The sequence below is a fragment of the Bombus impatiens genome, unplaced genomic scaffold, assembly GCF_000188095.3.
Source record: "Bombus impatiens unplaced genomic scaffold, BIMP_2.2 scf_0791, whole genome shotgun sequence".
In the NCBI taxonomy this organism is placed as follows: domain Eukaryota; kingdom Metazoa; phylum Arthropoda; class Insecta; order Hymenoptera; family Apidae; genus Bombus; species Bombus impatiens.
In genome coordinates, this window is record NT_177210.1 from 29316 (window position 1) to 53373 (window position 24058).

Consider the following 24058-nt stretch of genomic DNA (forward strand, 5'->3'; position numbering starts at 1 on the left):
AAACTTTTGTCTCCTTTGATAAATATTAGCATCACTAAAGTTGTAAGACGCATTAAACTTACATGAATTTTGTTTGTACATAACGTGTGGTGGTCGATGAAACAGGTAGTTTCGAAATTATTATCGAACTCGCCTGCTTATCACGAAATTTTATAACGAGAGGCTGTATCGACGGGAAAGACATTACGTGGCATCGTATAACGCGTTTATTCTAGTCTTGTAATTCAGTTGTGCACACGGTGAAAGGTGCACGTTGAGATCTAACCAAGCAAGTAGGTAGGTACATGCTCAATGTTTAGTGCTACAAAGAAGACAAATTCTACGAGGCCGACGCAGCGCAGCTACAGTGCAATCAATGAGCGCATATTGATCTCAACCCTTCACGGATTCTACACCTGCAGGGGCGGATCACTTGAGCATCAAACATAGATATCACGACTTGATTAAAAATATTATATCGAGACATACTATATCATAAACAAACTCCTTGTTCTGTCATGAAGTTATATGTTTATTATCTTTAATCAGTATTTAATTGTCCGTATTGCATTTTAAAATAACTATGTTGTACGATTAATTTATAATGAAAATTATACTATTAAAAATATCTAACGACTCTTAATAGTAATAAATTTTAAAAAGTCATATTTATATAATGTCTACATATTTAAATGATATAGTATTAATGATATCGGTATTACAAAAAATTATAAAAAAAATATAATAAACAAAAATATAAAAATTGTATGTATATGAAATTTTAAATTTATATTTCCTTGACAATACAAATTTCATATATAAATTATATGTATATTAAATCAAACCTTTTAATAATATTATAGACTGTAATCACAATTGTTATTATTAATTTGCCGTGTGTGTATATTCTACAAAAAAATTAATATGTAATAAAAATAGTAAATAGCAATAAATTGAATATTAAATAAGAGAAAGTATGAAACATATTTCAAATTGTTTCGTCTTATCGATATATGAATTTCGATGTCAAGTTCGATATCTCGCATATGCAATTGTTTAATATCAGTTAATATTAATGGATACTAGAATAAAGAGCATCGGTTCATTCCAACGCCAAATAGTCAGTTGCTCATAGAATTACGTCGGATTTTCTTAGGTGACGTTACGTAAAATAAAGTAAGCATAAGGAATCTCTTAGTCTAACACGAGCGCCGGAAGCTTCAAAATGATTGCGGTAACGGGTGCAAACTACCAAATTCTTCCATCATTAATAAAAAAGGGACAATTTGTGTATTAGCCCTGAAATTGAGTATCTGGATTGATTAATAAAGCAACGAACGTTTAAATAGAAAAGCGTTGGAGAGTTGTATGAATGAAAATTCTCTCGGTCTAATTAGATATATAAAGGAAATGAATTTAGCCGCGCTAAAGTGAAGTTGCGTAAAAGGCCGCGAGATGTCAGGTCGATCGGTACCGTGAGCGAACAAAAGAACGGGATTGGTCGCTTCGAAAGTAGTGCCAGACATGTGTTTCGTTTCCCGCCTCGTGGGTTGTTATTGTGTGGGGGCCCCGCCAGTCCGGTGAGTCGAGTGTAGCGAGCATAGGGCCTAGGCCAGAATCGAACTGCCGTTGGGTTGGCTCCTCGGTACGGTGGTGGCTCTGTCCGACTAGTGACCGACCGTGGTCCGTCCGTCATATTCCCGGTTTGAAAGCAAGGTTGCGACGAGTTGTTGCGACGCAGGAAGGTGTAGTGATCTGTGTACGGAGTTAGAAACGGGTTTGCCGGCCATGGAGAAACGAATAGAGCTCGAAAAACGGGGAAGGAACCCCGGTGAAGTAAGCCGAACCCCACTTTATTTTATTGTACTGCTTTGCTCGACACGAGAACGATACAGCGGGTTGTTGCGTGCTTGGTGTTCTATCGTGTACAGGTCTGAGAGCGGGTGCAGAGAGAGAATTGTGTTCCCTCGCGCGACACCGACACCACGCACTCGCTCTGCGGCACGCCACTGGCTTCTCGAAGACGCACGAGAACTCGGATTTCTTGACGGTGACCGCGTGGCTCCGACGATTTATCGGGCAAGAAGACGTGTTCTCGATGCCGACACGAGATGCTACGATTACCACAAGAGTAACAGGCATGGCGTGGTTCGCTTAAACGGCCTGTCTCCTTCATTTTTCATTACTTCGTCTCTCGACATGACGCGTTTTCTCCTATTGCTTCCCTCTCTTCGTCCCGATATTTTATTTCGAGTTCGTACTCTGTTATCGCGTGTGTCTTTTTACCAGATTCCCGGAAAATTTGAAGAAACTGATACAGTTAGGAAAGATTCCGAGTTGCCAGTTGTATCGTATAAGCTGGAAAATTGAGAAACTCGAAAGCTGATTGGTTCTCTGAATTCAACGAATAGTTGATCAACCAATCGTTTATCAAATTTTCTCAAGTTTTTCTAGCGTACGGAGCTTTCTATTGAATTACGAAGTGTCCCTTATCGCGCCGCAGATGTTATTACGTTCATAGAGAAAGCACTATACAACCCGCAGCTAAATACATTTGAACTTGAATTATTTTATTTACTATAAAACCTATAGTATTATATATACTACATCTTGCTGATTTGTGATGTAATACATCGTAGAATTAGCGTCGTTGGCATAGAAAGTAAAACATGTTTAATCAATGGAGATATTGCTCTTTGCAATGGCTGATTTTTTGTGCTTATTTCGATCAATTTGAGGAAGTTGAACGAAAAATATTTACGCAAATATTAAGCAACTAAACGGGTAGTAACTCCATTGTTATTTTCATAACATAGTTTGCCTCGGTTACAGGACCAATAATTAATTAATTTTTAAAAACGTATTCAATAATTTCGTAATTAATCAGTTCTATATTTCTGAAACTTTTCTTCTAGAGAACAAGTATTCGAATTAAAAAATTTCTAGCATACCTTTCTATTATTAATTTCAAAGAGAAATTAATTTTTTGTATTTAGGTTCTAATGTTGTATAAACACGCGTTTCTCAATTAGAACGTTAAAATAAATTCGATAAAATATTTTCTAGACGATTTTTCGTGTAATAATTTTTCTATAACAAATTTATCTTAAAAATATTTTGGAAAATGTGTGAAAGTAACGTTGTTTTTTTAGAAAGTTCCTCTATCAATATAGTACTGTATTATTTGTACGTTTCCATAATCGATAAATTTCTTTGAGAGAATCAAGTAATTTCAAACATAATCGTTTCTTATTTAAAATGCCATGTTATACGCAAGTCGAGTGATCAAATTATAGCGTGGCGTGGCTGTCTCTAGGAGCCTCTCTTTTTAAACTACCGTGCATCGTACGTGTGTTCCTATTAACAGAGGCAACCACGTCGTAGCAGATCGTTTATACGGCATTTTAGAAAATTGTTTGTTTCAAATATATTACAATATCATTAGCAATGTGCTTCTTCGTTGATCTTATGTACAACGCAATAGTGAAGTACAAAAAGGCTTTGACAAGATGGTGCCCCTTTCGAACGAATTTCGAAACATATGCAACCTCATATGCATCTGCTGACAAGTTACGGGTGCTTACACATAAAGTATTATGTCAGAACTTAACAGTCCTTTGACCGCGATTTTCGGTATTCCAAGAACGTTAAATCCACCAAGGTCAAATGGAAACTTGAACTTGAAAGAATTTACCAGACAATAAGAACCGAAGATTGTATTTTGCATCGTAATTCATTTCTTCGTTACAGATACTACGTATATCAGTTGATTTGTTTCTTTCATGACAAAATTGGAATTGTAGTTAATATACGAGTCGAAAACCGAATATAATTAATGTAAAATGTGACACTATTTATAAACTACCGTGTAAAACTCAAAAGGTATGTCTATTACATGCAATCTGGCTTGAAAAAGCAATAAATCGTGAATCGTATTTTAAGCTACAATTCTCTTAACAATAAATATTCTTTTACATCGCCTTTAATATAGGTTTAGATATACATATAAACGTAATTGGAATTGTTAAATTAACATTGTGACATTTTTTTTTTAATCCGTGCCATATTTTACACGGTCTACATATTTTTTCACAAGTGGTAAAAGTATATTATGTAAATCAATTATCAGCGGGAAGAGTTGTGCGTGCCATGAGGTGCTGCCATGAGATGCGCGTGCGAGTGAACGTCGCCATTGTCTTCCGGTGCGCGCGAGTGTATTCTTATTGACAATTAGATTTGTCTACATTTTGTAAGATAGCATATGTTCTAAGATTATTTCCAGCCATTAAAATGTATACGAACGATGCTGAACCGATCATAAGGTTTCTTATGTATCTAATCTCCGATAATGTCTTATGGCGTATTACTGATCACTGTGCAGCCATCTTGGACGAGTCCACTCTGTCACCAACTGACACGCGTACGTTCTCGAGCAGTAAAAAAATCAAAATAACTATTTTTCACATCTTTACCTTGCATTACGAATTTCATTACAACAATTGAGCAACACTCGACACCATTATCTAGATTTTTCGATACATTAGAGTATAATACATATGCGTGGGCGTTTGCATCACGTTAACCACCGGCGTTGCGATGCAGTTTATTCAACAGTGCCGTAGCTACTATTTTATGAGCTGTTCCATAAAAAGCAACGCGATTTCATATATCATGTTTCATTAATATCAAGTGAAATTTCTTAATATCGTTCTTAATTTTTTTCAAAAACAGTTTTTCCGTTTAATTTAAATATTGATATTAACAATAGTAAATATATTTCTTATTAATAATCGATTTAAATATATTAGGAAAAATAAACTGCAAATTATTATCAACGATACGAAAATATAAGATTTTATTTTAATTTTTAAAAGTTTCATTATATAGAAATTTCTTTTCTTTATACTATTTTAAGAATTTTGCATTTCAAATTATCATTTTAACGTACATATCAAACAATCTGTTAACTATTTTCTATAAAATAAGAACATATGTCTTTTTTAAATTAATTTAATCTCAAAATTTCATCAAATATTTCCTTCTATCCATCTCTTAGTTAACTTGTAGCTGTCATTGATCCGCTCCTATAAGCCACGACAACTTCTCGTAAACGCTTCCACTACGATCAGTGCAACGCACGGCGCAGCCAATCAGCCGGCCGGTCGGAATGTCGGGCAGTGAATCTAAGATAAGGACATGCGACGAGGCTTCGCGTGAAAGCGGTTTGTCGTCACTAAAATTTGCTACGCAGCGATATATTCGGCTTTATTCAGAATTTTATTCGAATTTTATGAAGTAGCGATTAACAATTTTTTTTTTCATTTACTATGTAAAATTGTTTCAGACGATTATATTATAGTAAATAGAATATAGAGTAATTATATTTTTAATATGCAATTTCAAATTTTAGATAAAACGAATTGTATCGAAATTCATTTCAATTTGCGATAAGAAATGAATTTCGATAACATTAGAACTTGAAACTACTCGGATTCGCTTGTCGCGTGCCGCAGTCAGTACTTATCGCTTGCCGGCTTTTCTGATGCCGCTAAACAAGACGCGTCGTGCACTCTACTACCATCACCCCTGTATCCCGGGCGCCCCCTCACACTTCCCCTCCCTGTTTCTCCTGTCTCCTTTCTATCTCCCCTCTCTTTTCACCTTTCTCTTTCTCCGATCAATAAAATAGCCCATCTCCCGCGAAAGCTTATCGTTCGTTTGAATTTTAGCGACTATTACCTTTTTCATATACCACCAACTTTTCGTATTCACGCCTTCACTATATACTGAGCTTACAAATGTAATTAAGAATGCAATAGTCTCGTCGTTTATACGGACAGTTTCTGTAACCAAAGCTGTTCCTTAATCGTTGATATTCATTATCTCACTAATCTTTGTACAATTTATTAAATTTTAAGTGGTTAATGCAGAAACTACATACATAGAAATTTATTATTTCTAATTAGGAAATTTTTATTTATTTTTGGCTTTTATCATTTGTATATAAAGTTACGTTTATTGTAAAATATCGTTATACACATTTATTTTCAATAAACGGAGACATATGGTATCTGTGGTACAATTATGAATAGAATATGATATACTATTTTTGTAATATTTGTAATTTACCTGCTCTTGTATTTTAGTACAATACTTATAAAAATGTTATTATTTTTTCAGATCAAAGAACTTGTTCTTGACAATTGTCGGAGCACGCATATAGTAGGTCTGACAGATGAATTTGTTGCATTAGAATCACTAAGCCTCATCAATGTGGGTCTTACCAGTCTAAAAGGCTTTCCAAAGTTGTCAAGTCTTAAAAAGGTAAGCAAAAAGCATATCTATTATTGTTATCTTAAATGTAATCTACAAAGTATTTATTTCTTGCAAACTTTTAAGAATAACATATAGTGGCACTTTTTATATCTTAAATAAAATGTAATCTTGAATATAAAAGATGAATTGAAATCAATACAAATTACTATTATTTTTTATAGCTGGAACTTAGTGACAACAGAATTTCTGGAGGTTTAAATCTTCTTCAGTCAAGTCCCAAGTTAACTCATCTCAATCTTAGTGGAAACAAGATCAAAGATCTCGATACACTTCAACCTTTAGTAAGTTTCGATTTCTTTTTTCGCGTAGAATCACCCCCTTTCCGCTTGTACCACCAGTTACCAACCACCCTGTACATATATATATGTCGGAGAAGAGTCAGGAACAGGGTGGTGGGCATTTGACAGACCTCCCTTGGAGTTGGCCAGCGTTGTGTTATAACGAAGATACGGCCTGATACTACGAGTATGAACACTACCGATCCGACAATCAACAGCGGCGATTAGGCACTAGCGACACTAGTGATGATGGTCTTAGGTTCGATAACGAGTCCACGGTCAACGGGAGGATAGGTATACTTGCTCTAACTCAAACGTGTACTACTCCCTTCGCCGATGAGATCTCGAGAAAAAAAAAATTTTTCGTCCCAATGACGTTACCGAGGCCAACTATGGTGGGGTGTCTAAGTACACAAGATCCTCGGATCGACGTCGCTGTAGATTGGTCGATTTGAGACAAAAGCTGCCTGTCCGTTTGCACAGATCTTAATTGCCGAAAAACCCAGGTTTTATAGCGGGTCCTCGGGCTAACCAGACTTGTGCTGTGTACGTGCCTCAACATCAGGTATTCATTGTCCGAAGGAACCGTTGGCATGTTTTACTGTCGGGTACCTCTATGGGTATTTCCTTTAATGAGAGTCATAACATCACTCTGCACCTTTGTTAGAGCGCCCTTCCCGTTGACCGCGGCTACGTTTGGCGACTGATGGTCGCCTTGAGCCCAAGTTTATTATCACAAATCGCAAACAAGTACAATTAGGCAGGATGACGGCAAATTGTTTAATTACAACTGTAAACTTTAATTACGATTTTACGGATTTTCCCGGAGTTCCAGGGGAAGATATCTGGTGTCCTTCCATCCTTCCATCTCCGATATATATATATATATATATGCTTTTTGTAAGTATCAATAGATATATTAAAAATTGTTTTTCTTTGCAGAAGGAGTTTAAAAATTTAAAAAATTTGGATCTCTTTAATAATGAAGTGACAAATTTGGACAATTATAGAGAGAAAGTTTTTAGCCTTATTCCCAGCCTTCGATGTCTTGATGGGTATGTAATGCTAAAGAATTGTTTCATTTGTCTGGTTTGTTTTTTGCAAATGCATTGAAAGATAAAATTAAAAATATTATGTTATATAGATTTGATACAGACGATTGTGAAGTAGATGATAGTGAAGGAGAGGATGATGAAGTAAATGGGAATGAAGATGGAGATGGAGATGCTAATGAGGAAGATAGTGAGGAAGGTTAGTTAAAAGATGAAAATTAGGTTAAACATTTATTAAAATAACAAAAAACAAAGTGAAGAAAGAGATTTATGTTTTAATTACAAATATTTAACTTTCTAGTTTCAGATGAAGAAGAATTTGTCTTTGAGGAGGGTGATGTAGGATTAGAAGCTGTATACAAGGATGGTCTTGAAGTAAGTTATTCATGTTTCAAACTTTAGACTTTTTACTGTATACAAAATGTAATAATTTCGCTATAAACTACATTTTAATTTAAAGATACTTTAAAGATGATTATTAATGTTGTGGCTTTTTATATCTTTTGATTAATGGATGCATTTATTTGATTGTTATAATATAGGATGAAAGTGATGAAGACGACTTTCTCTGTGACGAAGAAGAAGAAGAAGAAGATGATGACAATGAAGATGATGAACAGGATGAAGAAGAAGGTAAATAAGTTTTTTGATTCAGATAGATCCATTCGTTTTATTGTTGTTACTGAAATATTAATCTACTATCTTAAATATTTTATTATAACTGCCATCTATCTATAACTTATCTATAACTGTCATATAAAATACCTTAAAATGAACTATATTATTCTGTCTCAAGTAGTCTTTCTTGTTATTTAAAAAGGAAATAATTTTCGTAGAGTATAATGCCATAAATTTTATTACTTTTTTATCGCGTTATATAGAGTCATCTCCTGCTCGAGGTAAGAAGAGAAAACATGAAGATGTGGGAGACTCAGGAAACTAGAATTACAAAGAGCAGGCTTCTGATTCTGTTGAATGAGTGTAAAATTCATATAAATAATAACAATAATTGAGCCGCCGAGTGAACATCTGGGAATCAAACTAATTGACCGACCAATGACAGACTACAGTTAGTGGTGTGAATTTATCAGTAAATCATTGACTGACGAATTGTCTGTGGAACAACAAACGATTACCATTATGGAGAAGAGGAATGTGAATGAAAATGAAAGGGGGATAATGATGGGATAAAATAGGACTGCATTCCAGCTGGGCACAGCGCGTTTTAGTTATACTAACGATATTTTATATAGAGTATATAGTTAGAGTATTAGTGGTGTTGCATAGTGGGTGAAAGATCACATATTGAATGACTTGAAAAAGGCAACAATGGAGTTTTACACTTGAAGGAGCGTATTTGTCTGTTAGCTCCAGTCGGCCAAAGGCTGGTCACGCTGGAATGCAGTCATCGTTAATCAGTACTAAGGTTACATAAGTTACATTTTAAATACATTATTATTGTACCATGAATAAGTATAGAGTAAATGAGGAACAACTTTTGTACAGGTTTACACCATACATTGAGGTGCATTATGCCTCTGTGATTTTTGGGACAGAAAATAAAGAGATAAATATATGTTGCTCATACATTGAGCTTATATCTATGAAAGACGTAAGGTAGGAATTTACATCATAAGAATAAGGAAGTAAAGAAAAAAAAGTATGTACATTTCGTTTATTAGAATAATAATAGTGTTTGAAATGTATAATTGGTATGAACAAAAACAAATCAGTTTAGCACATAAATGGTATTTTAGTATTTTCTGTGTTTCATTGTTTTGATATAAGTTAAATAGTTTTGATATTTTTCAAGATATCTTGAAAGGACTGTGAAGTAATATAAGAACACAATTGATATTGTGGTATTCTTGTAATTTTTAGTAAATTTTAAGTTCCAGGTGTTTATATATAATGGCATTAAGCTGCACATAACATGGCTGTTAAGATTATTGTTATTTACTTTTGGGCATTCCATGTGCTACGTGTTATGCTCTAATATGAGAAATTCATTTGATTAATGACATCATTGTAATATCTTCCCGTTTACAGTTGCAAGCATTCAGTTGCAATGATTAAATGTTTTTTTACATCAGAAAATCTGTAGAATTTTTTATTATTACGATTAAATTACTTAATGGATGTGTATTGTTTATATGTAACAACAAGTCACTAAATATTGGAATATGATATTAAACATAAAGAAAAGAATCAAAATTACTGTAAATCAATAATAACCTTTAATTTCTGTCTCTGAAGTTACCATAGCGCTGACACATCTCGTGATGATTAAAGTGCGAAGTTAATGGGTAATGATTATTAATATTATTATTAATATTAAATTACAATTATGATTTTTAAAAAGTAACAAATATTTACACTTGCGCTTTCGCACTTTTGAATTGTATTTAAAAAAAAGTCAGAAACGCAAAATTTAGATTAGAGTGGAAAGATAAAGTATCGAGAAATAGGCGTAAAAGTGAAAGATGGATTAGACGATGTAGTTAATGGTGAGACTGTAGCAAGTGGATTACTGGACGGACTACCAATTAACTACGTGATCGTGAGTATGGATGGGAGTGAAATAGCGAGTGAGAGTGCAAGAGAAGATCGGTTTTATAAGAAAAAATTATGGTAGAGTCGAGGATCTGGCGCCTCTTTGTCGCCAGTTTGGTTATGGCCTTATCCAATTTTTCCAAGACTAAAGCAAATTTATATTAGGTACAATGAGTATATGACATGTACAGGTCCAAATCTGTAAATTTCCAATCTGCAATTTGTAATTGCGGCTCGCGCGGATGTATTAAAAGTTAAATTATAAATAATTAAAAAGTTAAATTATAAATAATTAAACATCCCGCGCGTCCCGCGACACATACACTTTTGTCAATTGCAATTTTGGATAGACCATTTACGTAAGGGAATCTATCACCTTCTATTATCAGATTTATTACATCTCTGTATTGTCTGTCTGTTCCGTTGTTAAAGTGGATCTTTATCATAACGTTTGTTTATTTCGAGCAATCCTCATCACAAAATAAGAAAAAATAATTTATTAATAAAATCATTTACAAATCAAGGATGATGTGTGATAAATATTATTAATATGTTTTCCACTCTCTACATAATCCATATTTATATATATAAAATATTAAGAATTTTATTTTTTCTTTTATTTTCCTCTGTAATTCATGTAATATGTATATGGCATCTATATATATACATATAACGAAGATGTAAGCAGTAAGAAATATTTTGATTTTGAATATAAAAATCATAATAATTAAAATCTTAAATATTATATATAGTTATGACTTTTATATTCAAAATAAAAACAATTTTGTTTTAACGTTTTCGTTCTTTCTGTGTCTGAAATCATTTATATAACTAATAGTTGAAATATTTAAAGTATCACTCAATTAATTTTATATTTTAGGTTTAATTTTGTTTTTAATCTAAAAAAGGGTATTTTTATGTGCATTAATTTATAAAAATGTATTATAAACATGTTTATACTACTCATATAACGTTTAATATACATATATATATATATAAGTATATTTGCTTTGACATTATTGTAACCTTATACACATAATTAAATACTTATATCGTTACAGTATACGTATATAAAATTTATAATTCTTAAGAATCTATTTGGATGGTAGATTAATAAATTAATATTTGAGAAGTTTGTACTAAAGTTTTCAATCGTATAATTAATGTATATTTAAAGTAATTTTTCGACTCAGTATCCTAAAATTAGTTTCAAGTGAATTTTAAGCCTATTGGATTTTTTTCATTCATCTATCTTTACCTTTGTTCTACTGTATCAACAGGTAAAATACGCGAGAGCATGTACGGTGCTGCCAATAGGCGACGCCCTGTGAAAGTGCGGTAATTTATGCTCGGCGCGCAGTTTCGTGTCGAGTCTTCAGTGTTTCTCCGCGCTTCCGTTCGTGCGTTTAGGTTGTGGTTCGTTGTGGAAGCTAGTAACGTCGGTTTCGAAGTTGAAATTAGTGTTTTGCGGAGAGAAGTAACAAAGTCATCGTTTTTTAAGTAACGTGAAGAAAATGGCTGAAAGTAAGGGTGCGTTGATTGCGAAAACAGTGCAAAAACATGCAGGCAGAGCGAAGGAGAAGGTAAGTGCTGCGAAAAGACATACATACATTTGTACGTTCCTAACAGGTTTCTTCGGAGAGCATGTCAGTCCTTTGTACGCTGCGAACAAAATTGTGCTTTTACAAATCGTTTCAACCCTCGGTGCTACATATTCTATGTTTCAACGTGTTTGAAAGAATGGATATTGCTATTTAAATGTTCCAGTGTGTAGCCTCATAACCCCCCAGATAATCTATTTCGTTCGTATAAGGTTGTAAAATTTGACATTTCATTGACAACACGTACTTATGTATTGTAAGAGAGGCTGTATCCGAATCTGCGAAGAAGCCGGTAACAATTTGTTGGATTTTCTTGTCGCTCGTACAGAGGTGACTTATATAAGCGGTAAACATGTACAAGTTATGTAGCAGAGTTTCATTTAAAATGACAATTATGCAACTCTTGGGCCTAGTTCAGCGTAATAATGCATATGTTACAGGTGCATCTTCAGTGTTAGTCCGCACACTATTCAACGAAATACGTTGTTGTAAGCCGTAGATTATCACGTGACACGAATATTTTACTCTCTGTCGAATGCTTACATTTTCAAACTTGCGAATTTCTTAAAATAGAATGAGCTACAATCCCGCCAGTGAATATAATCTTAGCCTTTGAAATCTTTTTTCCGTTATGTATTTTTTCAAAATTATTTACATCGTATTATTATAATGCACGTGTTAGCATACATTTCAGTTCTTGGAAATTACAAAAAATCGAGTTAATGTAATAATACGCTATACACTTCGTCAGTGTATTTTACCCAATTCTTTTTATAATATTATACGTTAAATAATTAAATTAAATACATCGAATCTATTTATAATTAATACATTAAATTTTATACATTAAATTTACACGTATTCTCTGCAATTAGAAGTAGAGTTGTGCTTTTTACAACGTTATATATTATATAACCGATTCCTGACAAGAGTTTCGTTCGAGTACGTTTTATTTTTTAGGAGAAAACGGATGACATATCGTTAGTTTCGTCCAGTTTGTACCTAACAATACTGTACGGTACTACATAATACACGTTAGTACGTAACGCTTGTATTAAAAACGTGTATTGAACGCTATTGGCCAAAATTTTTATTACTCAGGTATTGCTGTTATCGTATATTCTTGCTGCATCGGTAAAGATTATGAATAAATTTAAAATTTATTAAAACATTTAAAATTTTACAATTTAGACCTTGAACCAACATTTTTAAAAAGTTTTTCATTAATAGACTTGCCATTATCTTTGAATATAATGTAACCTTTTCGTGTAACGGATTCATCGTATTTAAACTTTGGAAAAATATTTATTAATGAGGTGCAAGTTTTATCTATGCGATGTATTATTATCAATTATTTTGAATTCAACTTTCATTAATATATTTGTATGCTTAGGTAACGTAAAATATACATAAATATTATATTGGCTGTTACAGAGAAATGATTCAGTAAGATAAATTTATCACATTTATTTATTTATTTATCAGTTATCACATTTTTCAACAACTTGTTTTCTTTTATTTTCAACTTACTTGCCTGTTTTATCTAAATTTCCTGATTAAATTATAAGGAGTTATTGACCCACTGTAAAATGACCTGGAAATTAATTGACGATAGGGAAAGATCGTAACACATACACCGTTAGTCTGAACAGTATTTACCTTCCCTGTATTATCACACATTTAGAGATTTTATCAATATACCTTTCACGGTTTCCTTATAACATTTATGTGTACAATTGACGGTCGAATTGTATCATTGTATAAAGTAAATAATGGATATATCAACTTAATCTAGAATTTCATTTAAGACTATAGTTCCTTGTAACGTTTTTTATGCACAATATAAATGCAGATTATAGCACATAGTTATAATAATTAGTTATAATAGTTTAAATAAAATAATAATTTAAATAAAAATGTCCTACGTATAATAAAAGTTAAAGAACAGATTTGTTATATTTACCAGGAAAACGTATAAACGTTATTGTACAAAAATATATCTATTGATCCTACTTAATTCGTTAACGAATAAAACTAAATAAATTAAATCGTTGTTTCGTTTTTCCAATCAAAGTAAAGATTTTAAACCAATCTCTCTTTCTATTCAATTTCAATTTCTCCAAATTTCATATAATTGTAGCATCTAGATGGAAAAAAATAGTAGAAAAATTATTCAGCAAATTCTTGGAACTCCCATTCGTCATTAAACTGTGACAGTTTAATAACGTGGATTAATTAAAAGGAAATAACAAATGAAGCGTCTCGTTAACGTGATTTTGTTTCATAATATGTTAAGAACATCTTTATAAGGAAACAGCGTTCTTTAAAGGTTGAGATTAAGTGGGTCATTATATAGAGTACGCAAGTACATAACTTGCAAGGATCATTGATTCCTTGGAAGCGCGCTCGTTTTGCGTTTAGATTTTCAACGAAGGAAAACACGTCGTTGGTATTTACCTGCGATATACCGTAAGACCGTGTAATTCGTAGGTGTCTTAACTTGCTTTCGTGATGGTGGTTATACAGACTTATCTGGTAGAACCGGTCTATGGTATTGCCATGCTAGGGCTACCACTCTCGTCCGAATCGGTGAGTAGTTTTCAATTGAAAAAAAAGAGGAGAAAATCGAGCTTCCATTCGAAAACTTGTACTTAAAAATTTGTGTCAGTCGACGAGATTTAGGGAACGAGAATCGCCAATTGGTCATTAATTTATAGTCGATAAAATTAATAACCAACTATTTAAACTATACGACGTCGTCATTTTAGAGTATGAAAAATGTTTCACGATAAGAAAACAAATTTAAAGACGAGCGAGAAATATCTTTTGTTAAAAGAATTAATTATAAGTTATGATACTTGCAATGAGAATTTATTTAATTTCCGATCTTTTAACTTTCTATAGATCTCGTTGGAGAGTTTTGATGATTTTAGATAAGATCATATTGAGAAGGTTGACGAATGCCTCTTCTGAAAATATGGTTATCTTCCTCTTTTAGATAACAAGCAGTCAAAACGTTCTAAAGTTAAGTAGCTCTTCAAGGTATTCTGCGTGAAACCTTTCTAAGACTTTTCGTATACCTCGAGGAAGCTCCGTGAAAGGATTTCTTCTCGTTGTATCTGCTTCTTTATGCACAGATGTGTCATTGATTAATAATATTTTATTCGTACGAATATTATTATTTAACACAAAGCATACTATATTTGTTACGAAAACAGCTTATCGTATTGTTAAATTGTTAACGAAATATTCGAATAAAGTTGCCGAGTAATTTTATTCAAATTCAATAAAGTTAGAAAATTATTTTATGATATTCAGCGATAAACATGTACGTAATAATCTTCCAAGTAAACGAGTAGCAAAGATACGAACATTTCTTGACAATGAAATTTCTATTTGAATTTACCGTATCACAATAAAATACCAAAACGTAATATACTTTCCAAATTCCTATTTAAAAGTCCTGGGGTTACTTTGCTCTCGATACGAGTTGCTTATGTTATTTTCAAAATTTTCATTATGGCCATTGATAAACTTTGCTCCAAAACCTTTCTCAAAAAAAAATTAAGCATCCCGTTAGCTGTACACGAAATCATAATACGTTCACATATAATACTGTACTAACAATAATAAACCAAAGTAACCAAGCTATACCTACTGAAAGCAAGAATATCATCGTCCAAAAACCTAAAGTCTTTAAACAGGATTTTGCCGTGTCAGTTTACGTTTACGAGCAATTGTCAAAGGTACGTGACATTAAGATTTTTATGAAAAATCTGGCGTCGATAAAATACGTTCGGGCTAACATTGAGAAATTAGCGGTCTCGATGGCCAGACAGACTTAGGTGCTTTTTCATACGGCAAAGTTGTACAGATAAGCCGGGATCGATGTTCCAAAGGAAGAAGGGACGATAGATTCGATCGCGAGAGCATTGGCACTCGCACGTAAAAAGTTCAGCGAGTCACTCGAGGCGAGGAAAGCCAGTGCTCCTATGTACTAGAAACCAAAGACCATTAACACAGCAAACGATGTTGCGCCTTTTCTCGTGCTGTAGAAATGCAGCGTATCGTGCACTGTATCGGAATTTAGCTTAGCATTTGCACGAGTGCCGGTGAAACTGAGAGGACGATTGGTCGTCTGTAACGAAGATGGAAAAACGGGAGTCGAATGTGATCCGTGATGCTGCGAAGGACGACAGAGGAAGTTCAAATGATCGGTAGAAATTCGTAAAATCGCAATAATATTGGCTTGGCAACTAAGTGATTGCGGATTTTGTCATTACGTGGTATTGACAAAATCCGCAATCACTTAGTTTCCAATAGGTTCAAAATGTTCCATGTTCCTCGTGCTGTACATGACACAATTTGAAAGTGTGCGTCCCGTGTGAAACCTCGGTTCGCGTAATTAGCATATGTAGGAATTATCAACGAATTAAAGAAGAAAAAAATGGCATGAAATACTTTATGCAATATGTACCTGCAGTTTTTGCAACTTTCCCCTAATTTCTGGAATTTCTTTCTGGGATTCTGACACGTCATTGAGGTCAACGATAGTGGATTTAAGTGGATTTTAAAAAAAAAAGGAAAAAAAAGCACGAAGAGGCGAGAGCCAGGCAACGGACCTCGTGGATCATTTCGGCAAAAGATATGGCCAAAAAAAGAAGGAAAAAAAAGAAATTAATGCCGTTTATTGTGCGCGGTACGGCTGTAATTAAGACACGACGAAGTTTTCTAATCATTTAGTTGCCAAGCCAATATCTTCGATCGTACGGTGAAAGAAGTTTCGATTAGGATTGGAAATACGTAACTGTGCATTGATATAATTCGAGCGCGGAATTTTATGCAGATTTATATCTTCATAGACACGAGCAAGGAAATGGAATTTAGATAGAGGTTGGATATTAGTTATTAAAAATTATAACGAGTACCTTTCCTAAGGATGTGCTATATATTTTCGTATACCATACGCATTCCGTACATTCTTGCATCGTAAAATTTCAAAAAAATGCATAAATATTCGCAGTCTAGTTGTAATTGGTATTTTAATTGATACGAAGCTATTTAAACACTTGTGGAAACTTTTCTGGATATGTCGGATTTATTTATTTATGTTGTGCGAAAGATTTTGCAATTTCATTAGCAATGCAGTGAAACGTGATTATCACGATTATATTGGCGAAATGAATTTGCAAATGGATGAAATTACAGGATATTTATTACGAACAGATCGAGGTATTTGAGCAGTCAATTATTCATTACGTTAGCAAATTGCAGTACTCTGATATCACCTTTGGAATTAATTATATATATATGTCTGTACTAATCATTACTTACACTGTATACTAATTTTTTAGTAAGTTTCATATTTTTGTAATCTTCTAATCGCTTTCGAATATTTTCAACGTAATCGCGATAGGCGTAGCTTGTTACGGCGCCAACCAAGCGTGTTATATTTATAAGTATTCACATAATTTCGAGGGTCACTGCATATTCTGTTATATATTTGTAATATTTATGTTATAGGTGAATTTTTTCCAATGAATCATCGTTTAAATATTTGCAGTTTGAACGTCAATCCATTCGTCCTGTTCGATACTATGTGTGCTATTAGCGAAATAAAAAGTATCTCGGACATAATTTTATTATCCGCGGAACATCGATCTACTTCGTTGATTTATGTCTTAATTATGCGATGAAAGGTTCCGGTTCCTTCGCTTGTTGATCGGTTTTACAAAATAAACCGCTCGTGTCGGACGAAGTACCAATAGATCGCATCGAAATCTTTCTTCACGTTTATTCTCTCGCTGTGCTCGTAGCAATGCACTTTATTTTCTAACCGTACCTTGAAAATATGAAAATAATGAGCTGCTGAGAGTGTTTGCACAACAGCATATCCACGTAGATTAAAGATAAACACGCAAAGAGATCCTTACTTAAAGAGAAATTCCATGCGTCAGGTACATATTAGATAAAATTTTTAACCAAATGCGAATCGCATTTGGTATAGTAGTTTATAATGTCGTGGACATTATATTATCACAAGTAGTCGATGCAAGTGTTACAAGTAGGGAAATATAAATTCTGAGATTTGAATTTTGATCTTGATTTGATCTTCATTACATGTTGGGAAACTAGTTCCATCGTGTAAAAGTATCATTTTTCTAATATGTTTTTAATAGATAAATTTAAATTCAACTAATTTATTCGAACAATTATTCAATAAGAATTTATTCAAATAGTTATTTGCTGTTTTATATATAATAATGATTTGGATTTACTATTTGAATTATTTTAATCAATTATTTAAATTCAAATAATATATTCAAACAATTATTCATTCATATTATTTGATACACATTTATTCAGATAGTTATTTGTTGTATTTGTACGTCTAATAATATACGAATAATTATTTGAATTATTTTAATCAATTATTTAAATTCAAATAATATATTCAAACAATTATTCATTCATATTATTTAATAAATATTTATTCAGATATTATTTGTTGTATTTGTACTTTTAATAATATACGAATAATTATTTGAATTATTTTAATCAATTATTAAAATTCAAATAATTTATTCAAACAATTATTTCGTATTATTTAACAAGTATTTATTCAAATAGTTATTTGCTGTATTTGTACGTCTAATAATACGCAAATAATTGTTGCAGTTTATTATTCGAATTATTTAAATAAAATTATTTAAAAATTCAAACAATTTACTCGAACAACTATTTGAATAAATACTTACTAAATAATTTAAACACAACAGTATGTAAATAATTACTTGCGTTTGTGGCATCTGCAGTCAAATCTATCGTATTAAACAATGACAATAGTATCGTATTAAACAATTTACTCAAATAGTCCGACAATCGAAACAAATGAAATTTGTAGCTGTTCGGAAAAATTGTATCGAATTCCCTGGTAAATTGAAAGAAACATTCGCAGCCGCAAATTGGTCGGCTAAGCATTTCGGCGAGGTGTTGTTCACTGGAAGCAATCCAGTTCGTAAAGTTTAAGGGGAATCGGTGGATGGTAGACGATAAAAGTGATTTCGAGTCGTGAAAGTAAATAATGGCTGCATTAAACTTTCTCGGTGTCTCAGTTCTTTTATTCAGCAGTTGACTGTTTTTCCTTGGACGGACGTATCCGTACGATGATTCTGCGCGTTTCAGCAACAAATACCGGGGGAATCGCATGAAAGTGTAGAGAGACGGAAGTCTCCATGCTCAAAGTCTCTCCCTAGGCTACGATTTCTATCGTGTCAACTTCGCCTACCAGTTACTATTCTCGTCGCCGTGTCCCGGACGCTTTTGCTTCGTGACTGCCGGCAAATATATCTACGAGCTTGCAGCTTTCGAAGACACTGCCTCACCCTTTGCAGTTCCGTTATATTCCAATTTTCCTGAAACCCAAGCCGCGATGCGTACGAAACGTAGCGATTAAATTTCACCATCCAGTCTGCACCTTGTTTTCATAATCGAAAAGTGGTCGTAGGAAACACTGCAAGCGCGAACATCGAAAAATGTTGATTTTTTTATTGGAAAGTGCCCTACATAGCGATAAGAATACCGTAGTACAGAATTTAAGTGGAATTTCTCTTTCCAAATAATTGTTAACAATGTTAGAATAAGGTGGCACAGCATCGTCTCTATACAGAAAGATGTAAATGTAAATAATTGTTAGTTACCCGTTTTTTTTTTTGGCTTCTGTCTGTGTCATACAGACGAATTAATGGGATATTAAGCTTTCTTTGCAACTAAGAGCTGGCACATACAGTCTTTTCCTCAGATACATTTCACTTTTTGATGAATTTGTTATCTACGTCGATGCGTGAGTTTTCCTTTTCTCCTGAAGACTCGTTTCTTCGCACTTGTAATGTTTTATACAAGCGGTCCCAATTTTCTGTGCACCGTCCTGGACCATTTTCGCGTCTTTCTGTGCAGAATCGTCATAAGAAGACTCTTATCGCCATACAAAGAGCGCGACAGGAAAATAATACACAATTGATATGAAATAAATAACAACAGGATAATGTCTCACTGAAATGAATTCCTCCTCAAGAATCTTGAGACAAATTGAATTACAAGTTGCATATGATTAAATAAACAATATCGATCGCCGGAACGTTCTTTCAGCAAAATAAAACATTTTTATGGATTTCTCTCGCTTGGATTTGATTTTACTTTCTCTACACATTCTCTGTACACTGCGTGCCAGTTTCACTGCGAAACCACTTCGACATCTTCGATTCTCGCAATTCCCAATAATCGCTCGATATTTGATCGCTTTTTTGTATTATTATATTTTCGTCGTTTTATATATTATATTTTATTATCGCTATTTTGTCGCTGAGAAGTTAAATATGCCTAATATTTATTCAAACATATATTTCAATAAAAATATGTATCTGGAAATTTGTCTTCAACGTGATCGATTTAAATACGTGGTGATTTAATTTGACACAGTTTAATTACTTTTAATAGCTCTGACGTGCATTCAAAATTAGCAGATCTTTATGGAATCGGGCAAAGTTTCTCAATCACCTGTTACCGATGAATCTTGTTGGCAAGAAATTATCGTATCAGCTATCGTAACTTTCCCTCAGGTTTATTCTTGCTGTTCCTTAATTTCCTTCAATATGTTTGGACGTAGTCCAATTCCAGTCGCCAGACACACGATGGAAAGCACAGATTCGAATTAATTGACGCAACTGTCGTAATTTAACGGTAAGCAACGGTTCGTTGGGCGAAAAATTATGCCGTTTGTTTTTTTCTCTGTTGCAACATATCACGAAAAATATAGAAATATCGTTTAGGAGGAAATTTTCTTTTCGAAAACGTCTCAGGTCGAACTGTTTCTTATATCAAAATCTCGAGAAAGTATTAATTACACGACTGTATCATTGTGTTGAGAAATTAATAGCATCTTCTCCGCGATAGACCTATGATGATTTTTGAAATGATAGGCGTTGACTTTCTAGAATTATACCTATCCTACTCATTTTCTTAAGTCAATTACAGAAATTACTGTTCAATATCACGCGGTCGATTTATTGATCGAAGCAGAAAGAGAAATCAGAAATGAAGAAGGGAGGAACGTTTATTTCCAGATTCATCAGTCTTTGCGTAAATTAAATCTGATTTCCTACTTACTCAAGCTAAGCAAGTTCTCGATAACGCACGTTTGGTTTAATAGGACTAACAAAAGTAAATCTATCGATCTATTAGCTTGTTCGAAAAGTTTCTTTCGTTTTATCAGGAAATAATTGTCGCATAACGTTTTTTGTTTTATGCTATTTTGTCGAATTACGTACGATACATTTTGTTCTCTTGAGATAAACTGTCGTAAAAAGCTCGTTTGCGAAAGAAAGACACTTTCCGGACAACCTAATGGAATTCCTATTCGAATGAATTATACTACTCGATGATTTGATATACCTGTGACAAAATCAATTTACTGGTTACAAGTGTTTTAATGCATTTAGAAAACAATTAATTCGACAACGCTACTATAAACAGATACAATGGATACAAAAACGTATTTGCGCATATTCTCATTTCCCAATGAGGCGATTTTTCATCAGGTTTCTCCTTCATCTCTCGTGTTATTTTTCGTTATAGCATTCAAATTTTTAAAAGCATAAAAATACTGCTAAGTAAATCTCTAATATACTTTTCGTGTCCATTGTTTGCGGAGCAATAGTCTCTCGAATAATAAAGTCACCGTATATGATAATCATCGATAAAATAATCAGGATCGAAAAACAGCAAAACTCGTTGAATTTGTACTAAACATCAGTAGCTCGCCAGAAAAAATTTAGCCATGTGACTGCGCCACGCCAGAAAAAATTACTGAAAATTCTCAATACGAGAATTGATTGTAAATATCAATAAATAAAAAAAGAAAAATAACATCAGTAGCTGTTCTAATACAGTGGCGGATAAAAGAACAATACCCTACGAATTTCAGTATTTTTTTTTATCATATTAGTAGCAGTCATCTATTCTACAGCATACAGTGTGTGCGATAATAAAATAAAAAGCGACAGTTCTTTTAGTCCTATTTGAAAATTGTTTGTAAAATACAGGGTGGTTGGTAATTGGTGGTACAAGCGGAAAGGGGGTGATTCTACGCGAGAAAAGAAGTCGAAAATATAGAATAACAATTTTTCGTTCGAGGCTTTGTTTTCGAGAAAATCGACTTTGAATTTTGGCTCGGTACGCATGCACCTTATCACGTCTCGTTATAACGGATCTCACTGTAGATCGTTGTCTCGATGGAAGAATTAAAAAAAAATTTTTATTCTGTATTTTCGACTTCTTTTTTCGCGTAGAATCATCCCCTTTCAGCTTGTACCACCAGTTACTTTGGTAACTGGTGGTACAAACGGAAAGGGGGTGATTCTACGCGAGAAAAGAAGTCGAAAATATAGAATAACAATTTTTCGTTCGAGGCTTTGTTTTCGAGAAAATCGACTTTGAATTTTGGCTCGGTACGCATGCACCTTATCACGTCTCGTTATAACGGATCTCACTGTAGATCGTTGTCTCGATGGAAGAATTAAAAAAAAATTTTTATTCTGTATTTTCGACTTCTTTTTTCGCGTAGAATCATCCCCTTTCCGCTTGTACCACCAGTTACCAACCACCCTGTATATCTAATACCAGAAAGATACTGCAGATATACTGCAGACACAAAGGTACGTTCGTTTCTCGAACAGCATCTTTTAGTTGCTTAATTGTGTTTGGTTTATTGTCGTACACTTTACAGTGCAACTTCGCTTATCCGCACCTCGTTTCTACAAACAAATTGAAACCCAACTTCGAATATACGAACTCCTAAGGGAGCCTCTTATTATTCGAACTGAGGTGGAGCTCTTATACGAACGTGTAAGGATCTGTGATATATTCTTTCTGTAAGGATTGTGTAAGGATCACGGATATATTTCGTTCTTACGTAATTTTTCCAAAATATTTATTGTCTCATACATACATCTATATATGGTATAATATTCAGTTACAAAGTGGAAAATATTTCATTCTTACTAAGAATAAAAAATCGTAATGAAAGCAAAGATCGTGTAATCGTGGAAACGAATTAAACAGACTCGGTTACGACAGTTTGTCGTATCCGAATTTGTAATGTAACGGGTGGCGATAGCTGGTGAGCCTCTATTATGCGAACTATTCGATTATGCAAATTCCCTTGTTGCCCGAACTGTTCCAATAAACCAGATTGCAATTTACTTTTAAGAAAATCCCATAGGAAGTTAACTGCGGTTAAAGCAGGTAGTAGGTTGCATAAGGTGGTCGCCGAATTACCTTGACAAAATATTTGAACGAGTTCTGCTCGCTTTTGAGCTTTGTGACGTTGTATGATTATTATTTCTTCATGTAGCCATAAAACGATTGCTAAAGCGCAACAAAACAGCTTTTCTCGTCTCTTCTTCCACATTGGCGGTAGTTTGAAATTGCCCACTTCGTACTGTCCACCTTTTACACTCTGTTTATTCACTTCTCTTACTAAATACAAATGTATCTGAGAAAATTGTGCTGTCTTTTTGTATTTCATACTTCTTTCGACTTTTCGTCGAGAATTTGAAATTGCTGAGTTTGTATCATCCCCCTTTATATTCTATTTATTCATTTCTTCTGCTGGACACAAACTCATCCCATCAAGTTCTCCTGTCTTTTTACGTTCTATTAAACTTCTAAACTTTCTTTCGTCCGCCACTGTTCTCATTTCGGACAACGTATGGCCATTCGCTTTGCGACTAGCATCCCCAATAGAATCTTGTTATCTTCGAAGGGTTGTCTGTCGGTCGTGCGAGCTAGCGCAAAGGGAGGAAAACGTAAAATGGAGAAGCGATGATGCTGGCCCGGGTCCAGCCGAGTTGGTTAACTCGGTATAAATACGGAACGGCTGACGATAAATGCAGAGGCCGCCTCTTCTTTCTCGCGCATCGTCCACCGCGCGTCTTTTCTTCTTTTCCCCCTTTTTTGCCGCGCCAACCTTCACTTTCTCCTTCTTTTCTTCGTTCCTCATCTTTTCCCTCGTCCTTTTCTTCTTCTTCTCGCCACGTTTAGAGCCGAACGTACGCCGATGATACGTAAGCGGCGACGTTTTCTTCTTACATCATTCACCGGTCGGGCTATATGCGTTGCGTGCAAACGTCACGCGAGCGCGGTGATACGCGATGACGTTGAACCTTACAGATATTAATAACCGCCGCCCGATTCCATCGTC

The 24058-nt window shown here is 33.9% G+C and overlaps 1 protein-coding gene and 1 long non-coding RNA gene across 6 annotated transcripts; both read left to right on the forward strand.

Annotated features, from left to right (window-relative positions):
• The first annotated feature begins 1516 nt into the window (after positions 1 to 1516).
• On the forward strand, positions 1517 to 10722 carry LOC100747781 (acidic leucine-rich nuclear phosphoprotein 32 family member A). 2 transcript variants are annotated; one of them, XM_003492644.4, is made up of 8 exons: positions 1517 to 1815; positions 6160 to 6303; positions 6477 to 6596; positions 7536 to 7648; positions 7738 to 7844; positions 7947 to 8020; positions 8188 to 8278; positions 8527 to 10722. In XM_003492644.4, exons 1-8 carry the CDS (start codon positions 1768 to 1770, stop codon positions 8586 to 8588), a joined length of 759 nt encoding a protein of 252 aa, XP_003492692.1. In that variant the 5' UTR covers positions 1517 to 1767; the 3' UTR covers positions 8589 to 10722. The 2 variants fall into 2 exon arrangements, with proteins under 2 accessions (XP_003492692.1, XP_024226276.1); XM_024370508.2 differs by lacking the exon at positions 1517 to 1815 and adding an exon at positions 3153 to 4399.
• Positions 10723 to 10886: 164 nt separating this feature from the next.
• On the forward strand, positions 10887 to 19397 carry LOC112213577. 4 transcript variants are annotated; one of them, XR_002947472.2, is made up of 3 exons: positions 10887 to 11781; positions 12732 to 12735; positions 19387 to 19397. It is a non-coding gene; the product is annotated as an uncharacterized LOC112213577 (long non-coding RNA). The 4 variants fall into 4 exon arrangements; XR_004462508.1 differs by lacking the exons at positions 12732 to 12735; positions 19387 to 19397 and adding exons at positions 11966 to 12239; positions 12760 to 12932 and having other exon boundaries at positions 11551 to 11781; XR_004462509.1 differs by lacking the exons at positions 12732 to 12735; positions 19387 to 19397 and adding exons at positions 11966 to 12153; positions 12240 to 12559 and having other exon boundaries at positions 11553 to 11781.
• The last annotated feature ends 4661 nt before the right edge of the window (positions 19398 to 24058 follow it).